At 48.8% G+C, this 13,171-nt stretch overlaps 1 protein-coding gene and 1 long non-coding RNA gene across 4 annotated transcripts; both read right to left on the bottom strand.

The window, feature by feature from the left end:
- Positions 1-30: 30 nt before the first annotated feature.
- Positions 31-9,409, bottom strand: LOC101920417 (solute carrier family 25 member 36-like). Of its 3 annotated transcripts, XM_055808755.1 has the most exons (8): positions 9,288-9,342; positions 4,409-4,712; positions 3,649-3,825; positions 3,119-3,196; positions 2,699-2,799; positions 2,014-2,080; positions 1,546-1,829; positions 31-1,446 (listed from the first exon to the last, which is right to left on the bottom strand). In XM_055808755.1, exons 2-8 carry the CDS (start codon positions 4,432-4,434, stop codon positions 1,247-1,249), a joined length of 933 nt encoding a protein of 310 aa, XP_055664730.1. In that variant the 5' UTR covers positions 4,435-4,712; positions 9,288-9,342; the 3' UTR covers positions 31-1,246. The 3 variants fall into 3 exon arrangements, with proteins under 3 accessions (XP_055664730.1, XP_055664729.1, XP_027639539.1); XM_055808754.1 differs by lacking the exon at positions 4,409-4,712 and having other exon boundaries at positions 9,288-9,409; XM_027783738.2 differs by lacking the exon at positions 9,288-9,342 and having other exon boundaries at positions 4,409-4,969.
- Positions 5,586-9,281, bottom strand: LOC129784784 (uncharacterized). Its single transcript, XR_008747866.1, has 2 exons — positions 8,462-9,281; positions 5,586-7,960 (listed from the first exon to the last, which is right to left on the bottom strand). It is a non-coding gene; the product is annotated as an uncharacterized LOC129784784 (long non-coding RNA).
- Positions 9,410-13,171: the final 3,762 nt, after the last annotated feature.

A 13,171-nucleotide genomic window follows, 5' to 3' on the forward strand; every position in this document is an offset into this window, starting at 1 on the left:
AGCAGGGAAAGAAAAAGGCAGCAGAGCCTCTAACGTGAGACTGGAGATTGTCCAGAACATGTATTTACTGAAATTACTGCCTTATCTTGGGGAAGGGTTACATTCTTTAGTGTATGTGTTGGAACAAGAAAAACACATCACCCCTGACCTCCTGCCTTTTTGAGAGTCAAAATACTCTTTGTAAACACAGGTAGCCTTCCCCAGGACACAGGGCTAGGAACCCAGAGAGGAACAGAAGGCATCCCAGCCTGTCCCAGGCAAGTGCAATGCAAGCAGCAAACTGAATTCTTGATTGCAGAAGAAAAGTAAGGCTCTTTCCATACACTTAGTGTAACATCAGTAGAAACAGGCCAAATACTCAGCCTCATCCATCTTTTTACCCAATCCACTTTCTTTACCAGCATAAACCAGGGGTTCCAGCTTGTAGCAGAACAGTCCCAGCACTTCTGAGGGAAGGAGGTGTCCTCTTTCTCTTGGGAACGGAGGAGACGAAGGCACAATAGGTATTGGCAAAGCACAGCTATGAGCCCAGTAGCATGGTTTGTTAGGGTAGTGCTTCATAGCAGGGTGTGCTTCTTCGCTTCATCAACTTGGTCTGGTTATTCAGACCCTGCAAGGCTGCCAGCTGCCTGACTTGTCTCGGGGCAACAATGGATTACATTAAGGACCAAAGGGCAGATTCTGCAATAGGACATTTGGTAGCAGCAAGGTTGAGAAATCTTCCTCAGGGGCAGGACAGTAGCACAGTAGGCGAGAATGGAAGAGCCCCTCTCTGAGGGCATGAAAGGTTTCAGCGCAAGGTCTCTGCTTGCTGCAGTTCTCTCAGATGTCTCAGCTCTAGCCTGCCTTCATGTCCAACTGTGCCCACATACGGTTGTTACCGAGTCCAAAAGAAGTGAACATGCTGAGGCTGTCTAAGATATTCTTATGATTTCTCCTTTGTCTCCTTCCCAGTAAGTTCCATGCCCTTTTTTCATTCAAGGAGCTTAAGGCAGGAACTGTCAAATTACTGCCCTAACATCCTGAAACACTGGAATAATTCAAGTCTCCGGAAAGAAGAATGGGTACACTGTGCACATTGGAGCCAAAAACATTGCACAAAATAGTCTTATGTCCTGAGGATGCTACGCCTGACCCAGTTCTGATAGCTATCTGATAAAAAGCACCACCTCTTGGAGCACTGAAAAAAACAAGTCTCAGGACCATGAGGTCCCTACAGCAGCCTCAGCCAGGTGCTACAGCATGCTTATGAGGTGGAAGAGGCCAAGCGTACGATGAGTTCATAGGTAGCCATCATGATAGCTGTGTTTGGGATCTGGCGGATCAAATGAGCCAGGAGCCCTCGGTATAAAGCCAAGGGTCCCTCTTCATGGACCACAAGCTGCAGAGTCTGTATAAAGGAACGGTATCGTGACCCTTCTTCTCGCAACCGTGTCCGAATGACCTCTGCAGAGACAAAAAGGGAAGTGATATTAGCAGGTTGATCATACAGGTGCAGCATCTCCCATTGAGGGGAACATGAGCAAGGAGAGTGGACCCACTCACCATGTGGATATGCAATGCATGAAGCACATGTTTTGGAGACAGCAGCAGCTCCCATTAGTCCAAAGAAATCATGGCTGTTTGATGACAGTGTGAGCGGCGGGGAAAGGGAATGATGGCTGTTTCTCAGCTGCTGTTTCAGTGCTTCATAGATGACAAAGTGTATGATGGTCTCTGACACTCCAGCATAGGAGGCAGTGATACCACGGTAAAACCCACAAAGGCCTTCAGTGTGGTACACGTGCATGGCACATTGGAGGGCATTGCTGGCCATCTCCCCCTTCGCCCTGTAAAGAGGAAGAAGGGTTAGAACGGCATACTGCTCCGCTGACTGCTGTGAACACATCTCTATGGCTCTGCATACCTTGAAGACCTATGTTCTGATGGCAAGTCACAGACCCTTACCCAAGCCCACCCCCAAGCTGGTCCAGATTTGACACAGAGTGGCTCTGCATTGCTCACCTGCCTTACCTGGCTTCCAGCTGCATCCTGGTTTTCACTAACCAGATAGGGTTGGTAAGTGTGGCAGAAGTAATGCCTGGAGAAGATGAAGAGAACCATGAGCACCAGGATCATGCTGACAGTTTATGAGGAGGTGCTGATCTATCAGCTCTCTGAATTCTGCTTGGCAAACCTCAGGCATTTGCAATTTGAGAATGACCTTGAGCTCCCATGGGAGAAGAGACATTTAGGGCAGACTATCTGATTCTCCTCCTCCCCCATTCCAAGCTTTTGCCTGGTGGTAATTAGCTCCCCTGCCTCCAACATAACCCTGCTACAGGCCCTGGCATTGCAGGAAAAAACAGGCTAAACATGCAAGAGTGGAAGTTCTTTGTTAGGGAACCAGGGTGCATCAAGAGAAATGATTCTGTGAGTGGTCTAAATTACACACTGCCTTCTCCCTCCCACGCCTGAATAGAGCTCTTTTCCCAATAGCTGCTGAAGGGTGTGAAGACTAGATCCTTGACTTGAAGACATGAGCCTAAGAAGAACAAAGAGTGAGAAAACATTTTGATTACACAAGGAACTCACTACTACAGGTGTGGAGGGAGAAAACGTCAGAAGACAGAGCAGGACTGATGGGGAAGGAATGGAACCATTTACACTTATGGACAGAAGGACCCCTTGGCTCCAATTTGAGAAAAAAGAGGCTCACCTGCACTGGCTGCTGCTAGCATGTGTACTTTCTTGGACTCTGGCACAAGGACAGCATTGAGCTTCTCCTTAACACCAGAATAGGCAGCAAAATATATAGCCCTGTTTGGAAAGAAATGCAAAGAGGTTACAGCTCACCTGTGAGAAGCAGAGACAACACTGCTGTGGGGTCTCACTCCAACTTTTCTTACTCCCAACACAGGTCTGTCTCATGTGACATCAGGTACCATTTATACTAAGCCTACAGCAATCATCTTATCTTACAACTATGATCAGAAGGTCCAGAAAATACGTGCATGAAGGAGTTCTGTTTCACAATGATCACAAGGCCCAGACCGCTTTCAGAACGTGGAGCAATAGCTGTCACGGAGCTCCTTTAAAGCGTGATCAGCATGAGCTGTCCTCAGGGAGGAGCACTCACCGGGAAGGAGCAACGCCAACAAGGTTTGGACCCAAACCTCGGAACAGGGATCGCATGCCTTCCTTCTCGAGGATGGCCCTACAGAAGGAAATGAACAGAGGAATCAGCAGAATAACTAAGCTGGGGGCTCTCCCATTCCTCTTCATTCTTCAGCAACTCTTGTAACATCCTCTCCTCACTTTCCATGTTATCCTTTTTCTGCCCTACTCTCATTTTCTCTCCAGGCACTTGTCACTCCTTCAGTTGATTCCTATTCTTGCCGACACCATCAGTCTGGGTCTGATCAAACCACTAGCTGAGACATTTCTCAGTCCCAAAAGCTGCTTTGCAGACTCAGAGTTCAAAGCACAGATAAGCTGTGAGAAGCAGATGTACCTGTTCTTTGATGAAACTTCCTACTGCACTTGTGGTTTCCAGAGCCTTAGCTCAAACGCTACTTCCAGCTCTCTTGCACCCCCCGCTCCCCTCTCCCTGGTGGCCAGACCTTCACCTCCCTGGCGCTGACATGCACACTGCCCTGTCCTACTCACCGCAGCAGCTTGAGCACTCCAGGAGCCGGTGGGTTGGGGTTCGTCAGCCTCACGCTCACCTCCGGCAGCTGGAGCTCCGAGAGGCACAGAGGCCGCAGGGCCAGCTGGGATGACTGCAGACGTGTCTTCACCACCTCCAGGGGACAGGTCAGGATGGCTCCAGCTGTGCCACCACATCTAGGGCATAACAGCACACATAAAAAAGACCTCTGTGCATGAACAGGGCAATAATTTTAACCCTGCAAGTCCACCACCTCTCCCCTCTAGGAGAGGTCAGGTCCCCCAGCCTGCGTCACACATGGCCTCCTGCTCTGACACTGATTAACGCAGCAGTGGCTTGGCTTGGGACACCTGGCAGCCTCACTCTGAAACCTCACTCAGTATTTCACTCAAACAGTCCCAAGTCCATAGGAGCTCAGCAGTCCCTCAGCTCAAAGCTGCTGATCTTTGCATTCAGAGTTTCCCAGAGCAAACATTTCTGCTGCCTGACCTGGCTGCAATGCCTTCTGCTGAGATCACCAGGCACCGTGCCCCACACCTCCCCACAGCAGCACTGGCTCAGGGCGGGGCAGCGCAAAACTCTCCCACCCCCTGTCTGCGCCACCCACCATCCAATCAGCCCCACATCGGCAAGGCCCTGTACGCAAGATCTGTGTCACCCCTGGCCTGGCTTGCCTAATGAAAGAGGAGCCCAGCCTTCAGCAGACAGAAATTATTTTTGGAACTCATGAACCATCACCACCAGTCAGCCCAGTCACACCTCAGTAACACAGAAAGGACACGCATCCCCTTTTTCCCTTTCTGCCAGCCAGCGACAAGTCAGAACTGAAACGTTCGGTTCTCGGCTTCTGCCCCTTCAGAGCCTCCAGCTGATGGCTCTGTTCTTCTGGAGGATGCTCACCACCAGAGAGATGGTCTGAAGTGCATTTGCACACAAAGCCGCGCCAGGGGCTTCGACGGACAGTGTTCATATCTGCCACAGCCAAACGCACAGTGTTCCACAACAGGCAGAGGCTTTAAAAAAAGCTTCCTCTGCTCCAAGGAAAGAAAAGCCAGCCAAAGAACTGCAAGGTGTCAGAGAAGAATCAAGTGTATCAACAGAATGGCATATGACGGTACAGGACGGGCAATGGCCAGAGTGCTGAAGGATTCTTTTGAAAGTCTGTACAGCTCAGTGCACACATAACATTGCTCTCACAGCCTCTGCTCCTAGGGCTTCGTGTATTACTGCCAGCAGGTTAGGGAGAAAAAAAACAAAAGAAGAAACAAAGAGAGAAGAAACAAAGTAGAAACATAAAAAGAAACAGAGTAGAAACATAAAAAGAAACAAAGTAGAAACATAAAAAGAAACAAAGTAGAAACATAAAAAGAAACAAAGTAGAAACATAAAAAGAAACAAAGTAGAAACATAAAAAGAAACAAAGTAGAAACATAAAAAGAAACAAAGTAGAAACATAAAAAGAAACAAAGTAGAAACATAAAAAGAAACAAAGTAGAAACATAAAAAGAAACAAAGTAGAAACAAGTAGCGCTCCCAGTATCTAAAAGCTGAGCAAACCCTACAACAGGACAACATTTAGAGAAGCAATTGCTTGGTAGCCTAAAGATTTTTTTCTCTCTCTCAGTGCATAAGCAGACACAGCTTTATGTAATGTCTTCATAATATCTCACTTCTTCAAGAAGCCCCTACCCAAGCCTGGTCAGGATATGAAGTTGAACCCACACCTCCAGTATAAGTAACAGTTTCCTGAGTTCAAGTTCCTCGGGCTACTGATATGTATAGAAAATAGATAAGAATTTTAAAAGCAATAAGAAGAGTTAAAGAAATTGTTACTCCTTAGTGTGGTGGCCACTTACTCAGCAGTAAGAGCATCCGAGGTGAAGGGGGACCTCTGAGCCACTATGGCTCAATGGCGGGACTAAGGAAGATTTTTCAGGGAGCGAAGAACACTGACTAAGGAAAGCTAAGGAAATAAGGCACAGCAGTTGTTCAAAGCTAGAAGAAATCTAAACTATGATGCATTATCACATGCTACATGATGATACAGCTGCTCACAATGCATGAAAGGCATAGGTCTCCAAAATCTTCTGTTTCAGGAGAAATGGACAATTATGTACTCTCGTCACAAAGAAATGAACTTTTTTCAGTCCAATACTAAGGAAGGCAAAATTGAACAAAATTTAGTCAGAGGAAATATTTTAAAAATCAGCAGGCACAAAACCTGCTAAAAATAGCTGACTGGGGAGACGTCATACCTATAGATTTAAATGTCTAAGAAATGTTAGAAGACTGGGGAAATATACTAGCTTAGAAGAGTTCTAATGTCTATCAGGACTAAAAAAAAATGTGTATTTGTAGTAATTTATGCTGCTAAGGTTACATGATTATATGACCTGAGATTCATGACAGAAGAGAATTATGGAATCAGATCACTATAGACTTAAGAGACACTTTGTATTAATCAGTGTTTGTCAGGGAGCTACGTTGATTTTGCTTTTTAACAGAACTTAAACAAAAGGTGGATTCACAAAAGCAACTACAAAGATGTAACATACTTCAGTTTTGCAAAAAAAAAATAAGCTTGGTATCTCACAAAAGCACGCTTAGAGCCTTAGCACTCTGTCTACAGCATAGATGCTGAATGGTTCAAATCAGAGCACAAAATCTCAAAAAGAAGAAGAAGAAGAAAAAAAAGTTAGCCCCACTTTTTTGCTGCCCTGAAACCAGTTGTCAGCAGTGGTCCAGCAAGAGTCTAGGAAAATCACTTCAAACCAGACCTAACAATTTTCAGGTTTTCCACTAACAGACAGGAGGTAATGTTTTACTCTTGATAAAATCCATGGATGTCAAAGATTGTCACAGTACTGAGCCAAGCCGTGATGACTGGCAAGTAACAAATATCCACATGGAACTGAGCAGTCACCAAGGGTACTTACACTGGGCTTAAACAGACTGGTTTAACAAAACCAACCCCCTGACTAAAGCTGTTACTCCAGAAGCAGAAACAAAAGCAATTCCTGCAGAATACGATGAAGAGCAGCAGCAGACAACCAGTACATGTGCTCCCAGAGAAAAGCAGCAGCAAAAAGAGCTAATTGAAGAAGGCAGGTAATTTCACCTCAGAAAACAGTACTTGCCTCTAAATCGCGCTTTCACATTTTAAAAGGAAAACTGGAAAGTTTGAAGTGGCAGAAAAAGTGGATTAGTTGAGAGAAACACAAAAAATGCCATTAGCATTTTTTCAATGATCTAAAAAGGGTATGAGAACATACACTGAGGCAACACGGTGTCCTCGTTTCAGCTGGAAGAGAGTTAATCTTCTTCCTAGGAGCTGGTGCAGTGCTGTGGTTTGGGTTAGGTATGAGAATAATGTTGATAACGCACTGATGTTTTAGTTGTTGCTAAGTAGTGCTTACCCAGCCTAAATCAAGGACTTTTCAGCTCCCATGCCCTGCCTCTCAGGAGGTGCACAAGAAGCTGTGAGGGAGCATAACCAGGACAGCTGACCCCAACGAGCCAAAGGGCTATTCCCTATTCCATACCATAGAACATCACGCTCTGTATATTGGCTGGGGGGGGAATTGCTGCTCGGGGACTGCCATCGGTCAGTCGGTGAGGAGCAACCGTATTGTGCATCCCTTATCTTCCTTGGGGTTTATTTCTTTCCCTCTTTTTGTTGTCTCCTTTTTCATTACAATTATATTATTATTATCATAATCATCATTATTTCAATTACTAAACCTTTCTTATTTCAACCCACGGGTTTCACTTTCTTTTTGGTTTTCCTCCCCATCCCACTGGGGTAGGGGGGCTGAGTAAGCAGCTGCATGGTACTTAGTTGCCAGTTGTGTTTAAAACATGACACAAGGTTTACTGGTAATTCCCATTTTAGCCTGCCCTTAGGCTATCCAAAAATTGAAATGGCTTGAAGATATTAATTTAAAAATAACAATGACAGGTCAGACAATTCAGCAGTTAAACCAGGATTCTGCCTAGGACACAGGCAAATAAAGACCACCTGCCAAAGAGTAGGAGAAATACTCATCTCCAAAATACTGTCCCAGCTTCCACAATTTTCAGCTCAGGGACTTCCTCAGCCAGAAATGCTGCACTGCATTTAATAGCCTTCAACACATTCATTTCATCAATCTTTTTAAAATGCTTTCTGGGCACATAAAAAGCTTTTATCCTCTAATATCCTCTGGCCAGGAGTCCCACAGTTTAACTGCACGTTGTGTTAAGAGTTATGTTCTTGCATTAGTTTTGAACAAACCTCTCACAAGTTTCATTTGATGGTCCCCAGTTTTCCTCCTAGGAGAGAGAGTGAACAACCATTCCTGTGTGAGATCTGTTCCATTAGGTAAAACAATATTATTAACTACACACTGCAGCAATACCAAAACTTCTTATTTGTCTCTTGGGTTTTGATTAACTGTAATTCAAGGATTATTGCTCAGTGAGCGAGTGCAGGATACAGACTGACAAAGCTCCCACCAGCAATGCTCCTGTTGCTAGCCAAACTCATGGTTTTTCAGGAAGGAAAGTGGAAAGCAAGGATGAGGAAAAGCTTAAGAAGAATAGTAAGAAATATGAAAAAATATATTAAGAAAGGCTAAGATGCAGTGCCTATATAGTTCAAAGGTTAAATTAATGGAAGAGAGTAAGATATGTAAAATAACACTGCAAATAGAGAGGGCAGGGACATGTAAGCAAAGATCCACATAGCACAACCACCATCAGCTGCAAAACCCCAGAAATCTACTAATTAGGAGCAATTAAACGATGTGCTTTATTGCACATGCTATACCGGACCTCGGTGCCAAGCAGACTCCAACAGCCTGCGGGAGTTGGGAAGGGACCAGGTGCTGCCTGGGCAGGGCAGGCCCGTCGTGGCTCAGCAAAGCCCGGAGGACACAGTGTCTTCTGCTTTAGGACATCGTGAACCCACAGCTCATTAAAGACTTAAACGACAAATGTTTCTTAAAGAGAGGCAGGGTGAAGCGCCACGTGAGCCGGACTCGCTCAAGGGCACGCTGCGGGTCGGGGGCGCTGCTGGGACCCGCGGCCCAGGGCCCGCCGCGCTGCGCACAGCCGGGGGGCGGGCGGGGGTCTCGGCGGGGTGGGGGGGGCCGGCCGCCCTCCCGAAGGCGGATGCTCTGCTCTGCACGCTGCTCTAGACCCCTCGGCACCCCCCACAGCCCCCCTCCGCACCCCGCTCCCCCCGCCCCCAGCTCGGGCCGGCTGTCAGGCCGGGCGAGGGCCCCGAGTCGCCGGGGGGCTCCCCCGCACCCCAGGCCGCCGGGCCACGCCTGCGGCCGGGCCGTCCCTGCGGCTGGCGCCGCCGCGCTTGCCCCGGCCCGGCGAAGAAGGCGCGGGAGGCGCCGCGGGGCCCCGGCGGTGCCTGGCTGAGGGCCGGCCGGGCCCCCCGCTCCAGGCCGGGCGGGCAGCGCTGGGGCGGGCAGGCCGCGGCCGGTGGGAGGGAGCCCGGCCCGCCGGCGGGCGGGAGAGGGGCGCTAGGCCCGGCGCTCCCCGGGGGGCCGCCGCAGCCGCGTGGCTCGGGCCGGCCCGGGGAGGAGGGCGGGCCTGGGGCCCACGCCGGCCGTGCGTCCCGGGGCAGGGCCCCACGCCGGCCACTCACCCTCCGGCGAGCAGGTGGAGCAGGGTGCTGTGCTGCGGCATGGCCCGGCGCTCTGCCTGGGCAGCCTGCCCCACGCCGGACCGCCTCCCCGCCGGGCCGCGCCTGCCCCACGCCGGGCCGCCTCCCCGCCTCCGCTCCCCGCCGGGCCGCCCCCGCACCACCTCCCCCCCCCACCTCCCCCACCTCCCCCTCCCCCCACCACCTCCCCACCCCCCCCGCCACCTCCCCCCTCCCCCCCCCGCCGCACCACCTCCCCCCTCCCCCCCCGCCCCCCCCCCGCACCACCTCCCGCCCCCCCCACCTCCCCCCCCCTCCTCCCCCCTCCTCCCCGCTGTTGTGCTCTCGTTTCCCTCCTTGCGGGTTCCATTGACACAGCTCCTGTTGCTCAGCTGGTCGATGCACTTTCATTAAAAAAAAATTAAAAAAATAAAAAATACCAACCAACAAAAAAAAAAAGGCAAACAAAGAACCCTCGTCTTTGTTTTGCAAGTGAGGAAACCAAGGCAGAGATGGCAAAATAGTTTCTGGGAGGTCAGGGCTGGGGGAGTGCTGGGGCGGAGAGCAGAGCCTGGTCACCCCTGCCCGGTGGAGCAGGTGCTGCCTCAGGTGTTCGAGCTGAGATGGAAACAGGGCATTGTGTTTCAGGCAAAAAACCCTCAGGACAAACCAGATCCATGAACTGGAACTTTGGAGGATCGGTATGTTAAAGAGGGGGAATGTTCAGGCTGAAAAGATCCTCTGGCTTTTGCAAATGCAAAGTTTCAGGTGGCACTATAGGTCACAGAATATCACCTTCCTTGGAAAAAAGCGGAATGTATATCAACGTCGTGCTGTTGCCAACAGGCACACACAGAGCGGGCTGTATGGCCGGAAGGACAGCCTGTAGGTCAGCTGAAATAAGCTGTCAGATCAGCTCTGTGCTACTGTAGCTTCAGTCACTGCACCAAGTGACACTGGGCTGAGTGTCCCATTTGGGTACCATTCTGCGACAGAACAAGCAAACATGGGGGAGTGAACCCACAGAGGGGAGCAACTTGCCTGCACCAGCCAGGCAGGAGGGCTGGAAAACCTGTGTGTGTGCTCTGGGGAAGGGGCAACTGAGGGAGATGTGGCAACTGACTTCAAGTGTGAAAAAAGATACTTCAAAGGGGAAATTAATAATTACCTTACCTGTGGTGGAGAAGAAAAGAACTATCAGCCCACCAGTAGTGCTTGTCAGCGAGGGGAAGACCAGTGAAAGGATTGGCCTTCTGGTCAGTGTAATGGAAAACTGACCAAAGATACCAAAAAGTTGCGAGTATTTTTCACTTGCCTTTGCTGTGACGATGGATGGGTGAATACCTTAAATAGCACCAATGACAAGTGGGTAAAAATCATTCCAGATTTCGAAGCACTTAGGGAAAGTCAATGCTTTCAGACCAGCTAGGCTTGATGAAATTAATTCTATCATGGCTGGAGAACTCGCTGACCCAACGTCAGGCCCACTGGCAGTAATCTTTGAGAGCTCTAGAGAATGGAGAGTTTCAGAAGACTGGAAAAGGCCAAACATATTGGCTATTAAAAAAAAAAAAAAGAAAGAAAGAAAGGATCTGAGGAATTACTGGCCAGCCAGCATTACTTTATTGCCTGTGATACTGGAACGAACAAACATTCAGTAGACAACCCACATCTTCCATATGCTGAAAAAAGAGTCAAACCAATCTTTCCCAGCAGGCTAACAGGCCTGGTGCGTGAGGATGTAACAAAAGATGTCACATATTTTGCCTTCAGTAAGGATTTTTATTCTGTTTCCTCTGACAGTCTTACAAACAAGCTATGAAACATGGGAAACTGGAGCTACTGAAATCGCTGTTAGGAGAGTGTGATGCTGATTAGAAAACTCCAAGATTGGTTTTCAGTGCTATGCTCTCTATTTGAAGAAAAGTAACAGGAAGGAATCCTGCAGAGATCTGTTCTCAGCATGGTGCTAATAGTTTATTCAGTGATTTATACAGTGGAAAGCGTGCTTATTAAATTTGCAGACAACGCTAACCTGCAGTTGGGGTTGCAATGTGTTTGGAAGACAGGATTAGTATTCAAATGATCTTGATCTAAGGGAGAAGTGGCCTGAAAGAGCAGAACACCATTTAATACAAGCAAGTGCAAAGTTCTGTGCTTAGAAAGAAATCATGGATTTTGCAAAGTCAGAATGGGAATAGCCAGGCAGAGGCCTCCATTTGTCACTGGTCCCCCTTAGGCCAGGACCTTCAGCAGAGTACTGGCCACCATCACACCAGGCTGGCTGAAGGATGCAGAGCCTGGAACAATCTTTTTGGGAACTGTTCAATGTGCTTTTCTCACCTGTCCAAGAGTTATTGAGGCCCTCTGGTATTTCAGTTCTCACTGCCAAAATATTTACGCTTCACATGCAAGGGTCCACTGACTTCGCTCCCTTTCCTGATGACTTTAGATCAGATCCTTTGCTTTCTACCTGGAAACAGAAATATTTGTAGCCTCAGGAGGATACTTAACCACCAGGAGCTATAGCTGTGGTTGTCCTGGATGCTCTGCCACCACTGCCACCTCTGATGCCTTTAGTTGCATCACAGCCTTTCGGGACTTTGGGAGTGTAAGGGATAAATGGGGCCATCCAGCTTTTCCTTCTGCCTCCTTTGCTCTGGGTCTAAGACCTTTCTAAGTCTCACTCTGCAAGGTCTCTTTCTGTACCTTCAGGTGAAGGGGCACCCATGCCTCACTCTGAAGCAATGGCAAACTGACTGAGCCATGGAAGATGCTTTCTGAAGGCCTTCTACAGGCTGTCTTCAGGCTGGTGTGAGTGATACCATGACATTTTGAGTAGATCAAAGGATTGCTTAATGTTGGAATGGTTCAATGATGAGCGCTGCTTTGCGAGAATCTTGGCGAGCCTGAAGGCAGCCAAGGGTCAAGGAAAAGGCACTGTCTTCCCAGGAGAAAAGAAAGAGGGGAAGAGAAAAGAGGATACATTTTTCTTTGGTGTGCCTTGTCCCTGCAGGCAGCAGCAGTGACCCTGGGTGCATTCCCTGTGTCCTTGCTGCTCAGATTGAAGACAGGAGGCTGTGAGGACTTTTTACAGAGCAGTCTTTCAGGGTCCATGTCCTGAACCAGTAGGCCAGGCTGGACTGGTATCCTAGGCTGGTGTCATAGGCATATACCCAAGATCCTGATACAAACATTTATAAATCAAAACTGCTTCCCCTTGACTGCTTCACTGCTCAGGCTCTGACAGCTTTTAGACTTCTGCCCATGCCTTATCTCAATCCCTACACTCCCCTTCTCCATGCCTTTGTGCAGTCTATTGTTTTTCCTAGCAGCAGCACTGTCCGTCTGTACTTCTTGAAAGTAATTTGGGATTCTGGCAAAAAGCCTCCTCCCTCTGTCTTCAGGTGGTCTTGATCACACCGAGTGTATTTGGTAGTAGTGAGTCTTGTTTGTCATTGCAGGGGCTTCATTCTGGGAGGGTTGGGTTAGTGTACTCATAGTCCTAGGATGACTGCAACTTACAGGCGGGTAGGGAGCAATGTCAGTGTATCGTGCCAGCATTAGGCAGCATGGGCAGCCTCAGTCTCCAAGTGTAAGAGTGCTTATGTAAATGTCTTTTCAAGTGTCACCATCTCAGTGCAGCTGCCTGCTAGATGTAGGGTGCTGGCATATTGGTGGCTGAATGGATGCCCGAAGTGCGCTTTCCAAGTGGACCTGCCAGCGGTCCCCACTTGCTGGGATTTGGTCTGTATGGCAGAGCAGTGTTGGCGTGCAATCGAGATTGCTTTCAGGTGGTGGGGAGCGAGCAGGCATGCTGGACACGGCAGCACTCCTCCAGTGTTCCAGCCACAAAGTGGCGTTCAGCCCATGGCACCAGGGAAGAC

Source organism: Falco peregrinus, chromosome 6 (assembly GCF_023634155.1).
Source record: "Falco peregrinus isolate bFalPer1 chromosome 6, bFalPer1.pri, whole genome shotgun sequence".
Taxonomy (NCBI): Eukaryota; Metazoa; Chordata; class Aves; order Falconiformes; family Falconidae; genus Falco; species Falco peregrinus.

Bases quoted from the DNA above. Each gene is read 5' to 3' on its own strand.
- LOC101920417 (XM_055808754.1), bottom strand. From the start codon at position 9,328: ATGCCGCAGCACAGCACCCTGCTCCACCTGCTCGCCGGAGG. The intron at 3,826-9,287 runs GTGAGTGGCCGG...GTTATGCCCTAG, and splicing joins CTCCACCTGCTCGCCGGAGG to ATGTGGTGGCACAGCTGGAG. The intron at 1,447-1,545 runs GTGAGTGGGTCC...TTGTCTCTGCAG, and splicing joins ATGCATTGCATATCCACATG to AGGTCATTCGGACACGGTTG.